We start from the raw sequence: 14,459 nt of genomic DNA on the forward strand, positions 1-14,459 counted from the left end.
ATTCAGTTTTAAAAGAAAATTCTGAACGGAAGGCATGAACCAAAGAAACACACACACACTCGCACACAACATTATCATTATCAGTTGTCAAAGTATGGGTAGATTTAGTTGGGAGTTGAGCGTGTAGTAGTGCACTCGTTTTGGCATTCGGCTGATCAAGTGAGCGAGTGTGAGTGCCGTAATGTTTGGTTCAGCCAAATATGAGCAGCATGAAAAATCTTTGGCTGGCCTCATGTTTAGTAACACTTCGAACGTTTGTCGATCTCCATGTAGGGAGAGTATACGACGATCGTATTGCGTACCCACTAGTCTTCTACATAAATAAAATCAGTCTATAATCAGTGTATGTTACGAGTGCTTAACGTCGAGTTGTGTTAGTTTTTTTTATATTTTTTTCCCTATAATTTTTACACATTTTTTTTTTGTTTTTTTTATTTTTTTTAAAATTTTTCTTAAAAAATTATTAATTTTTAAAAACTCCCCAAAAAAAATTTAACGGTTTTTTTCAATTTTTCTTTTATTTTCTATTTTTGTTATTTGTTTTTAGTGTTAAACAATCGGTAGTGCGCTTCCCCTACCAGCAAAATTCTGATGTTTTTCCATCAGAAAAGAAAAAAAGAACTTTATTTGAAATAAATTTTATAAACAGAAAATCTTCGAAAGAAACGGAAAAAATTGTGCGTGGTTCCAGTGTCTGTTGGTAGTAGTGTTGTCGTCTTGTTAACCAAAAATAATAAAAAAAAAAATAATACAATTATTTGTTGTTCGTGGCGGATACGCGTCAGTTTTGCGGAATATGTTGCCATTACCCAGAGGCCTATGGGGTCTCTCGGGTTTGAGTGCCCCTAAGAGGCATGGTCTACTGTTAACAACAGTAGTTGTTATTGTTGTTACCTTTGCCCTATTTGGAAATACTGCTGATGCTAAGGTAAGTTTTTAAAACAAATGAGAAAATAGAAATATTTTACAAAATAATTGATATTTGTGCAATATTCTTAAAAAAAACTGAGTTTAATGTAAATAAAACTATAGAGTTTTAAAAAAAGGACTCTGCTAAATTTTAGTTTGAATAAATTTTAAAATAATGGTTAACCGATTATTTTTGTAATCGTTACATTAATAATTTTATTCCCAAATTATTCTTCAATCCTTATTGCTCAAATTAATTTTATTATGCAATATAAAAAACATATTTTAATAAAGAAAAATATTTCCAAATTTTAATTTCGCTAAAAATATTAACCGATAATTTGTGGAATTCATTAAATTAGGAATCTCAAAAGGTTTCTACCTAATACTAATGCAGGTGTATATGAAAAACTGGTCAAAATTACTCTTCTCTAAGACCTTACTTTTTGATAAATTTAAAAAATATTGTTTGCAAAAACTCATAATAGCTATTGTTGGGACCTATTTAAACACTTTTAGTCAAATAGTCTTATAATTTACTAGATTAGAGAAAATTTATTCAGACAACAGTCGTTCAACTGTTCGAGCGCAAGCATGAGTATGTATTTCAACCATCATAGTGTATGAAGGTTCTATATTTAGAATTATAGTCCATATGTGAGGAGTGACTTCTGTCAGATAAATTTAATATATATCTGCATTAACAGTCATTCAATTTACAATATTTATTTTATTCCTTAAAGCTACAAACAGTTTCCGATCTTTTTCGAACTTACGATTGGTGATATTGAGTTAATGCGAAGAAATTAAAATTTCGTCACCTGATCCAATATGAATGAAATTTAAAATTAGTTGGCAATGGTAATTGTTCCATATTGTTGTTTCACCCTAGCTGAGCTATGGCTTATTTCAAACAAATTGTTTATAATCATATGTATGTATTAAAGGTCCTACACTCTCTGGCTAGATACAGGTTCGTTTAGTTTATATTCTCGTTTGACAATATGTTAATCCATCAGTTTTTGAGGTATCTCTTTAAGTCCCTCCGATTGCGATTGTACAGAGTGTCTCATTACTCGTTATATTCATTACCATCAAGGTAACCAATTTGGAATTGACCTCGGTTATAAACAGTTTGTGTAGTTATTCATAGTCTGGCTAGATTTCTGCAACTCATACTAGATAGGACCCTTTTACTCCCATCAAATACAGAGCGCCATTGATATTTAGCTTTGGTATCAATTCGGCTGGTTGACCGGGCTTCACATACGATATCTTACGTTTCGGGTTATAGTAATGGATTCATTTTTGATGGCAAGTAATGATTCGGTGATTTTATTTTATGGCGTTCAAGCATCATTTCGGACATGCAAAATCGTCTTTCAAGGTCTCTCGGATTCAATTGGTATCGTACACAATTTCCCTACTTCTGAACCGCACAAACCATCTCTCGCACGTTGAAACCGATGGAGCACATTCACCATATGCTTCAGCGGTACTTTTTTTAAATTAAAAACAAAAACCGCGTTCAAAAGATACGCCATTTATTGTAAATCCCGCAGTTTTCTGGATTATTATAGACAGAAATATTGCTTGAAATCAATTTTCCGAAGTTCCCAGATATCGATAAAATCTTGTATCAATGTATCAGTTATACTAACGTATTATTGAGGATATTGGAAATCAGCAAAATCTGTCTATAGCTGACTGTGATATCAAAAAGTCAGGAATACCACGATTTTTGGAAATATATTTCCATAAAACTAGGATACTATCAAATGAAATTTATTTAAAAGGCCTCGCAAGCGGCCGTATTATGTTACAACTGTTTTAAATTGGATTTGATATAATTTCATGTTTAAAATTTACAAAAATTAAATTTATATTGCATTTTAATCCTATTTAACTACTTTTTAATAATTAGTACTTATTTTGCTTTTAAAAAGTTGTCATCACTGTTTAGTCCTCAGAGTTGTGTTCAAGAGAGTTGCCATCTTAACCTTTAACGGTTAAAAGAAGTGATGCTAACTCTTTTGTTAGTAAAAAAGTAAGAAATATTGAAAAATGTTTCAAAACAGCGTTAAAATGCAATTTGTTTAAAAAAACTTGTAAATTTAAATAAATAGATTTGTAAGTAAAAAGAAAACAAATAAAATATTGATATTAATATTATGCCTAACGGGAAAAACTAAATTTAAAAAAAGTTATCAATAAATAATATAATGTGTTTAAGAGAATATTGTTTAATAAAAAGAGAGGAAAAATATGAAAAACATTTTATGCTCTTTTAAAACAAACATAATTTGTACTCTTTAAAAAATAAATTGAGTCTTAAATATGACTAAATTTATTTTTTCAACTCTCTTATTTTTTAACAAAACAAAATTAAGAGAGTTTAATAAATTTTTCAAAATTTTATTAATTTTTTTATCATTTATATTTTTCTTATGTTCTTTTTTTTTAAAAAAAAAGATATAAACCATAATAATTTATAAAAAAATAATTGATAAAAAACATAAACATAAGTTTAAATTCAAAACAAAAATCATAATAAATAAAATGAAATACAAACAAAATTGGGTCAATTTAAGTATTATAATCAGCATAAGTTTAACAGAAATAAATACAAGAAAGAAAGAAAATAAAAAAACACAGTCTGATAGAAAGAAGAACTTACGTTTAAGCTTGAAGAAATAAAGGCAGTGAGTGCACTAACATGCAAAGTAAAGCAAAACTGAAATAAATGCAATGGATCCAACATGAATATATTATATTTCCGGAATACTTAGAAAGCAAAAAAAAAAAAACAATAAAATCTTAAAAAAAAACGAAAGAATATAAAATGAAACTGTCATAAAATGACTCTTTCCTTAAAGATAAAATTCAAATCCAAATCAAAACAAAATTTATTAATGTAGAAAATGTAAAAAAAAACAATCTATTTCTTTCTACATTATCTATAATCTTAAATATTTAAATTTTAGAAATAGCAATTTATATATTATATAAACACATTTATTTAATTGCCAAAAATTCAAAAGTTGTGGTCTTATCAAACTCTCTTTGAAAAAGGTCAATAATGTGTCTTTTGCTCCAATGATGATAACCTTAAAAACAAAATCATTTTTTTAATAAATTTTTTATATAAATTTGAAATTCTCTAAAAAAAATTGGACTATTTTAGGTATAATTTATTCATTTCCGGTTGTCAGTTTGAATGAATATAACATTTTCATAATTACTTAATTAATTAGTTGTAACGCTTAAAAGTAGGCTTTATTATGTTTATTTTTAATTTAACACAAACATTGATTAGCCTTCAATATTACAGTTTGAAATTGGCACATGTTTCCGTTCATTGATATTAAGAAAAATATCACAAACAAATAAATTAATTATACGCCTTGTATTCAAACTATTTTTAAGTCTATGCTCACATATCAATTATTTATTTTATTAAACAAAGAACTTGTTAATTTCCTTTTTGAATTGCAAATTGAAATAAAGAAAATTTATCTGAATATTTGTTTAAATTACTAAATGATTCAGAACTATTTAATTTTTTCAATCATTACACAGATTCAATTAGAAATTTCGAAAAGGCATTATAAGTCATTTAATTGAATTAGTTGTACTTAATAAGTATTAAAAACACAGTTAAAATTGTAAAAGATAAATCAACCAAATTGATTACTCAGGGCAAATTGATTATACTGCTGGACTATTAGACTAATGGTTGCGGGTTCGATTTCTACCAAAGACTCTGGGTATTTCTGCCGACAAGTCTCGAAATTTTTTATTGTCCTGTATTACCATATGTCTATACCTAATAAATGTTTGTCATGATAAGCGTCAAAATGGTTGTCAAGATTATTATTATTGCTTCGTTATGACAAAATCGTTAGTGCTTTTGCTAAGATAACTTTGTCTTGAAAACAAACGTCATTTATTGTTATGATAAATATTTGTCAAGTATAGACAGGGATTTACAAATAATAAATCTACCAAGTTGATAAATTTACCTGATATTTGAATTTCTCACAAAACAACAGGTTGCTATTACTACAGAAATGTAAACATTTCAGTTCTCTAATTATTCCCCAGCTAAAATTAATTTCAAATTCAGCTTTTATACAGATATTAAAATAATATTTTGAACTCGTAACATCTATTTACTAAAAATCAGTATTCTGTTTAATTTTTTACAATACTTATACTATGCAATTAAATTGTTAATGAATTTATATTTTATTACAATTGTTTTGCCGTTATTAATGTTGTTATACCCTTCATCATCAGTTAAATGGATATTTAAGTGTGTCATTCTGTTCGCGACCCTATTCAAATACATATTTCGGATTCCTAAAGATAGTGGAGTCTATTTAGCAATGTTCGTCTGTCCGCCTCGTCTATAGTATTGCTATAGTCTCATATATGACTTTGTCTATAGTTACGTCTATATATCTCGTCTATGTCGCATCTATAGTCTCGTCTATGTCTCGTTTATAGTCTCGTCTATGTCTCGTTTATATCTCGTCTATAGTATCGTCTATAGTCTCATCTATAGTCTCATCTATAGTCTCGTCTAAAGTCTCGTGTATAGTCTAAAGTATCGTCCATAGTCCCGTTTATATTCCATAAACATATAGCCACGATATTAAGCTATAATTGAACGCAAAATATAACTCTACATTTGCTCAAATTCCGGATATATTAGCCGATTTGGAGTGCTTGGTTTACTCATAAAATCGGGGTCACAAAAATACTGGTTACTGGTTACAATCCGCTGTTACTTGGTTTTCCTATTAAGGTGAAGGGCATATACGATTCGGCTCAAACGAATATAGCACTCTGACTTGTTTCTTTCATCAACTTCTTTCCTAGGCCATTGTCACTACTTTTCTTTTTTGCGGTTTCTGTTTTAGTTTTTCTCTCATTTATTGACAATTTACTCGTACTACAAACACGTAATTCTCATACCGTTGCTTTTGAAAACAAAAAAAACTTTTCTTTTTTTATTAATATTAACTGGTATTTAATGACCACAATATCAAACAACTTACACTTCAGTTTAAAAGTGCTTATTACTAAAAAAAGGATTAAATTTCATGCAGTTTATACAGTTGTAGGTGGAAATATAGTTGTTACTAAAAACTATTTATAAAATATTTAAGAGTTTTGCAAATAAAAAGCAATTATTTTGCCCACAACTAAGTATGTTTTATATGCCATCGAGTAGTTAATTGAATGTCTTTACATTTTAGGTCTTGTGTACATAAGAACTGAGAGCAAAAGTTTATTAGAGTTTATAATAGAGAAATTTGTTACTTTAGTAAAATTTATTTTATTGTAAACGTGATTTTTTAATCATATTTTTAAGTATATTCGACTTTTGCACTAATAAATCAATTAAAGTATCAAAAATAAAAATTTTTTTAACTATTTGTCAAAATTTTAAGTTTTTTACTCGAATTTCATAAAAAGTGTGTGCATTTTCATAGAAACGAAAAAGGACAACACTGCCGGTTAGTTAAGAATACGGCAACCTTATAAAACAGCTGTTTGAAATGTAAACAAAAGAAACTAGAAGAATCACCTTGACATTTACACAAACACTTGTAACAAGTGACACTAGAAGAAGAAAAAGAGGAGGAATAATATAACGGTGGTTAAGATAGGCAGAACATTTTTTTTATTTCGCCATTTTGATTTTACACAAGTTAATTTTATTAAAAATGTATAAAAATCTCATATTTAATAATTCCTTTATAGCTTTTAACATTTTGCCAAAAGACATTTAAAAATCTAGCACATTTTTTTATTAACTTAAGTATGTAGCACATTTTTTTATTAACTTAAGCGTTTTTAATTACTTTATAATCTGTGAATTATTTTTTTTGTATCAACTATAGCATACATACTTATTTCATGTACTTTTTTTTAATTAACAATTATTAACATTTCATTTATATGAAGTCACGATTTGCCTTAATAAATCCATCAAATGCTAAAACGGTGATAGCCTTTTGACAACATTTTGAAATAATAAATAGATGCATGCCTTTTTTTATGAAACCGACACCCAGTATCTCATAATCAGCATATTTATGTCATAGTTAAATTAACATACAAAAAAATTTAAATTATATTTATACACTGACCAAATAAAGTGGGGCAAATTTATATAATCTATCTAAACTATAATAATTTTGGGTCAAAATACAATAAAAAACAAAGCAATATAATTTTTTTAACGGATAGTTAGACCAGGAACTTGTCAATGAAATCTACCCATCGGAAGAGATTTTTGTATATAATTTATAGAATATATAATTATATTATACGTCCTACATATTGAGGTACTAATACAATTTTTTCTATGGGGAGGCAAAGAAAACTTTATATGAAGTGAACTTATCGCTTTAACATGACGTTGGCCTAATTGCCAGCATTTATAACGTCATTTTATAAAGTCATCAAACTAATTGTGTTTCCGGTCACAAAATTCAATGTAAAGTAATAGATAAATTTTGTTTAAAATAAGTTTCAAGTAGGGTTACTAATTTCCCGGACTTTTGCCGATCCCAGGAATTAATAAAATGTAAATAAAAGTAGCAGGAAACAAGTATGTAATATTTTTACAGTGTAATTCTTATTTCAGTGTATATATTTCAATTTTAAAAGTATAGAAACGTAGTACTATATTTCTGATGATAAGCTTATAGTATGATCACGATTTGTAAGTGATTATTATTGATTATTAGAAACGTTTAAAGTGCAAAATCACCTAAATATTTCCGTTAGCTACAAATAAATTACAAAAAACAATTGGGGTATTCACACGGTCTACTATTTGGTCGTATTGTCATAATGTCCTAATATATTATTATAGTTTAATCAATTTTTTGTTGCGTTTTAAACAAAAAAGTTCTAAACTAATAAGACTATTTGAACTATGTTTATTGTTTTGGCATAAAATAATACTTTTTTTTGTTTAAAACACAACAACTATTATAATATATTAGGACTTTATGACAATATGAATAATAGGAGACCGTGAGAATACCCCACATATATTTTCAATATTTTGTAACTTTAATATATTGAATATAAACAAGGAATGATATTATATGCTCCTAAATTATTATTTTATAAGTCCTAAGCTGGTATCTGTAGTATAGGGAAGAAAGAACTAATATATATGCTTTATCTGAAGTAAATTTCACGAGATTTAATACTAATCAGTTTTCATAACTGTCATTTTGTTCTCCATAAAGTTTATCTATCATTTAATAGTATTTAAAGAAAAACATAGGGCCTCTGTTCCTCACAGAAGTAAGGGGAAGAAAATATAAATTTCTGTTTATTCTTTCATCAATTTATGGTACCTGATTTAGTTTTAATTGGCATTACTGTAATGCTGTTACCGTTAAAGTTTGTTTACCATTTCATAGAAGAAGAGAGAGAGCAGAAGAAAAGAAGAAAAATAGTGACAAATTAATTGTTATGATAGATATTTGTCAAGTATAGACAGGGGTTTAGATTTTGTAACCGTAATCTATAGTTAAATTCATTTATATATGCATATTTTCTCAATATTTAAGAGCTTATTTTATTAAATTTCATTAAAACTCTCAGATTTCTCTTAAAAATTAAAAGAAAACTCTTTAATTAAAAATTATTTATTGAAAAATTAAACTCTTTTTTCAAAATTTTATTTTGCCGGCTAAATTATTGTGCTGAGAAGAAGAGTATAATTTTACATTTATTGCGAGAATTGCTCTTTGCCAGCAACAAGTGTTGTTGCATTTCTATTTATGTATGTAAATATGGCCAAAGGAATTATTTTATTTTCTTTGCTTAATAAATCGAAATGAAATAATGTATTGTGTACTTTATCTTAATCTTATAAATTACATTCTCAAGTATTGTTTGCTATTGCTGCTGCAGTTATAGTTGTTATTATTTCTTATCATTCATTTCTTATATATTCATTCATTTTAATTTCTACTTAAGCAGCCAACTGCTGCTGCAAGTTGTTCTTCCTCAATTAGAGTATTATGTATTAGAAGTCGATTCATTGTTGAGAGTTGGATGCTGTTACATTTGTGCATTTGTGTATGTGAAATGTAATGTAAACATTTAAGATCATATTGATATGTTGCATATTTGGAAAATTTGTTCTTATGTGTATGATCGATGTTTGTTTTTAGCGCTAATTGCTATGAGTTTGATGAGTGTTTAAAATTAGAGCTGTTAAAGAATCGATTCTTTGTTAGGAGTAAATATGTTAGTTTTTTTTATTGATATGGCAACATCATCAAAACAATGCTTTGGCATTATTTTTTTCTAACGGTAACTGCAGTGCAGAAATGTCAACTCCTTTAAAGTAAACATCAGCATAAAATGTAAACAAAAGAATACTATTAAGACGTTTGCATAAAATTAGGAAATTGTATAAGTTTAGCCAATATTTTTATCATTTTAAGTGTAAACTTTAGTGCATAAAGGTAAGTTACAGGCTTAAAACTCCAAATTTAATTGAATAAATCCATTGCCGCAGGAATCAGTGATACCCCTTTTAATATATTATTTGAATTTTACATAGTTTTTAAAGTAATAATTCTTTTTGAGTGCATTCTTTCAAACTTCTTCCATGCTGATCTGTCGATGCAGATCATTGATGGAAGCATTATTATTTTTTTTTATATAGATGACTCCTTTTTTCTTTTTCATGAGGCATGTGTGTTTATAGATTGAATATTACAGTGCCGTAGTTTTAATATTGTTCAGGCTTATTTCATTTAATTTACTTGTTTTCTTTTACTTTTTTTGCTTTAATTTTTAAAAAAAAATGTTTATTATAGTTTTCTTCGCGGTTTGTTTGGTTTCATTTGGTGTTTTGTTTATATTTGAGGCTAAACTTTTTAATGTGTCTGTATTATGTGAGTTTTTTTTTGGTATGAAAATAAATTTAGTTTGTGATTTTAAGTTTGAAATTATGAAAAACATGTGCGTTTAAATATTTGATTTTTAAAAAAAATAAATCTTTTAAATTAGTTCATTAATAATGTTATTTGTCGAAAACTATTTTGAATTTAATTTATTTAAAATTTGCTATTTTTAATGGCAAAATTTTGTAGTATTTTGTTAAAATCGGAAAATTTATTGAACAAATTTGTTATGACCTTGAAAAAATTAGGTTTACAAGCTTTATTTAAAAAATAAAAAATTATTAGAATTGTTAGTTTAAGGTTTTTATACACCATGAGTAACATTACGTTTGTAATTTCTAAATTTTTTCATTTTCGACCTCATCCGTATGTTAAAAACAACTTTCCGTAGCCCTCATATAACTTTATTACATGATGCATACATCAATATATCAGCTATAGTTCCCCATAAATGGTTGACCAATTTTTTATGTATATCTGGATAACTAAGTCATTAATTAATATTGACTGATAGATATTTCAAAGACCTTTTTTTACCCTAAAACTTTTTTTTAAAATACATAGTATATTTTATTTTCACTAATAAAAATACTTTGGGGAAGAGTATATACGATTGGACACAGCCGAATGAATATAGCTTGTTTTTATTAACAATAAACGGAAGGAATATATAAACTTATGGTAATTGCTTTAGTACAAAGCAGTTGGCATCACTGTGATGCAGTTACCGTTAAAGTTTGTTTACCATTTCTTAGAATGAGAGAAAATGGAAAATAAGAAAAACAATGTCAAAGTTGTCACTACTTTGTGCGTTTATTTACATTACAAATGTCAGTTTTTGTTACATAAAGTTTTTTGTGATTTTAGGCTGAAAGCCTAAAAAATTTAAAATAAAGTCCCTCGGTATGTATTACGATTAATACAAAATCCAATACATTTGTTTGTCATCATAATATTAATCATTTAAGTTTAAACATAATTTGTTACAACAATGTTGCAAAAATTACTAATACATTAATTGTGTTATCTCTTTTATTAAAACAAATATTAATTAAAATAATTACAACAATGTTACACTAATACTTAAGCATTTTATTAACCAATCAAAATTAAGAGATAATTGGCAACACTATTAACAATGATGCAGTTACATTCGCACATGTTCATAAACACGCCAAAAAGCTCACTTTACATTTAATAATAATAATCTGTCATAAAAATTGTGTCTCTATTAAAATGATTAAAATACATATAAAATGTAAAACGATTAGCAATTTAAAATAACAGTGAGGAATACAATTATACTCTAAGGAAACTAAAAATTCCATATTAATCTAGTCAGATTGCTATATACGGGTGAGAAAAGAACAGTAAACTAAAAATTGTATAGTAATCAAGTCAGATTGCTATATACGACTGAGAAAAAAAACAGTACATATTTGTAAAAAAAAAAAAAAATTTCAAGGAAACCGTTTTTTCTTCATTTTATGAGAAAGTCAGACATTCAGGATTTTTAACTAAATATCTGTATCTGGAATTAAAGCAAATCTAATTCTGGAAGTTTATGGTACCTGATTTAGTTTTAAGGAGTTGGCATCACCATATTGCAGTTACCGTTAAAGTTTGTTTACATTTTCATAGAAAGAGAGACAATTTCTCATTTATTTACATTTCAAATGACTGGTTTTGTTTACCATAGACTTACTGTCTTCTTCTTTTCATATAAATTCCATTCATCCTAGAATGAGATCTTGGGGACATAATGATAACTTTCGATTGTTTACATAGTTTTTTGTAAAATTCGCAACATAAAATTCCTGTCTTCGGCGATTTTCATTCTAAGCTGAGTGACATTTATATGAACCGGGAAAATAACTACAATTTGTAGAATTTACACTGAACCTTTTGAATACTAACTTTTGTCAGACACTATTACAAGAACATAGAACTAAATTGTATAGTTTATGAAAAAGAAAGAAATGTACATGAATTAAGTAAAAATATTAATATGAACATATGATTATTATCAAATAAATTATGGCAATTGCCATGCCAAGTGGGCTGGCTGTTGTAGAAAACTTGCAAAAATCCATAAATTTTCTAAAACAAAATTACCAGACATATATTTTTTTTTGTTATAACGTTTAGAATTACAAAATATTAAATAGAATTATTTAGTTTTTCCTGCGTGTTTCATGTTTTCTAATTTACATAAAAATGCTTAGATATGCATCATATACAAAATAATAACAAAATGAAAAAATTAAATGCATTTGATTTTATTTATTTTGTTTTTTTTTTTTTAATTTTTATGATACCAAGCTACATCATCAGCAACATCTGTTTGCAAATTTTTTTTTTCATAAAAATGATGTCATGCTGCAAGATCGGTTTTCTTTCCATCAATGTTTTTTTTTTTTTAATTTTTGGAAAGATATCATTTTAGGATTGTGGTTGGAGGCAGCGTTCGAAAATTTTGTGTTTGTTTTAATTTTTTGTTTTGGCTTTTTTGTTTGGAACAGGAGAATAACATGTGTGATCCAATTTTTGAATTCATTTATGTATTTGTTTAATTTGTATTCTTCCACATTTTTTTTTTTGGTGCAAATTCTTTTTGAAGAACAAAACTGATTCTTAGAAAAAGTGCATGTTGATTTTTTGCACAAAATAAAAAAAATTAAATTGTAGAAAAACTAAAAACGAACATCATGGCAATTAATCATGATTGATGTTTGGGGTGATGGTGTTAATAGGGGCTGCACTAAAAATGTGGTGCAGTAATGCAAGTGTTTATTTTGTTTGTTTGTCTGATTTAAAATACATTGTACATATGTATATAGATTTTTAGTTTAAAATTTAATGAGGGTTATTCCATAAACATTTTCAACAGTATTCACAAATGTTTAACATTATGTAGCCAATTCTGATATATTTCACAATGAAGTTATAAATCGTAAATGTGATTTGGTAAAAATTAAAAAAAATATATAAATCAAATTACCTCCAAGTTTTACCAACATTATTTATCATATTGTTCCATTGTTTCAGAGATATTCAGAAAGTTTTGACGAAATATCAAATATTTTAGCATAACTTAAGAATGATTTGTGTTTTCATCACTAAATTGTATCATTTCTCATTTCATAGTATTTACATTCCTTCATCACTTTATGGTATTTAATTTAAAGCAGTTGGCATCACTGCAATGCAGTTACCGTTAAAGTTTGTTTACATTGTCATAGAAAGAGAGATAAAAGAAAGAAAGAAAACGGATAACAAAGCTGCCACTAATTTGTTATTCGTTTTCTTAACATTTCAAATGGTAGATTATTTTGGCATAACCGATTTGGTTAAAAATTTCAATTGATGATAAGGTTTGTAAATCTCCTGAAGGGTAGATACTTATATCTCTTGAACTAAGATATAACACACACATCTAAATATAAAAATTCTTGATAGAACTGAATGCTTGGTGATTTTTGTATGTCCGAGGAGAGCAACTGTGGAGGGCTGCCCTCTAGCCCCCTTTCCAACTACGAACCCATGTAAAAACAAATCAACAAAAACACCTCGGCGCTAAGTATGAGAAATTTCATTAAGATATCTCCAATCGTTCAATAATTACCGAATTATTTCCAAAATAAAAAGTTTCTAAAGCACTGTGCGGCAGTCTACGATCACTATTTTATATCTTATTTTTTTTTACAACTCAACACTAATTGAAGATTTAAAGAACTCCACATGAATAATGGGCATAAAGTTAAGATAATAAACTGCTTTACAAGCAATTACAAATTGATTATTTTCACAAGGCAAAAGAAAAAAAACACATAATGCGGAAATTACTCTATGCTACAATGGCAACAAATAAGAATTCAAAAGGAATATAGTGATGATGATAATGATGAAAAATGTACAAAACACAAAATATATGAATGAAATACTGGCATACAAAAGAGTTGAGTAGAAGCAAGAAAAAAAACATTTTGAAATGTGGGTGGCATTTGGAAAAAACAACAAAATATAAGCAAAATATTATTTGAGTAAAACTACCTATTAAATTCCAGGGAAATTATGTTTTTTTTAAGGGAAATTAAAAAAAACAAATTATTTGCAAATTGTAATGTTAATGTTAAAAAGATAGTTTTGATTTATATTGTATAAGGCAGAATGATTTTAAATCTATGTACATAATATCTATTATCATTAAATCAATTTTGAAACCATCTATCCAAACAAAATATGTATAAATTAACCACTGATTGATAAATTCAGCCGAAATTTAGGTTTTACTATTTTTATTTAACTTGTAATGTACTTTTTGGTAGGAAAAAACTTGGTATCACTGATTTTAACGGTTACTTCTTGGTTTGTTTTGATTTGTTGTCCTACCGTTATGACGCATTATTTCAAAACAACAATTTAATATTGCCATATATCACAACTGTCAGCAGGACGGCCAGACCTAAAAACGAGCATTTTATTATACAGGATTTTATTAAAAAAAATGCATTACATGCTATTCATAAAGCTAGATATTTTACAAATTGAACGAAATATAAGTATTTTCTTAATATCGATGCATAAATGTTAAAT

At 27.0% G+C, this 14,459-nt stretch overlaps 1 protein-coding gene across 2 annotated transcripts in view; it reads left to right on the forward strand.

Annotated features, from left to right (window-relative positions):
- Nucleotides 1–228: 228 nt before the first annotated feature.
- vkg (viking) overlaps nucleotides 229–14,459 on the forward strand; it is a 37,400-nt gene continuing 23,169 nt past the window's right edge. Inside the window, exons 1-2 of one of the 2 annotated variants that reach the window (XM_065501056.1) lie at nucleotides 229–373; nucleotides 548–928. In XM_065501056.1, the coding sequence (XP_065357128.1) occupies nucleotides 797–928 (132 nt within the window). In that variant the 5' untranslated portion in view covers nucleotides 229–373; nucleotides 548–796. The remainder of the gene's footprint in view (nucleotides 374–547; nucleotides 929–14,459) is intronic. The other variant, XM_065501057.1, reaches the window with a different exon arrangement.

The sequence above is a fragment of the Calliphora vicina genome, chromosome 2, assembly GCF_958450345.1.
Source record: "Calliphora vicina chromosome 2, idCalVici1.1, whole genome shotgun sequence".
Taxonomy (NCBI): domain Eukaryota; kingdom Metazoa; phylum Arthropoda; class Insecta; order Diptera; family Calliphoridae; genus Calliphora; species Calliphora vicina.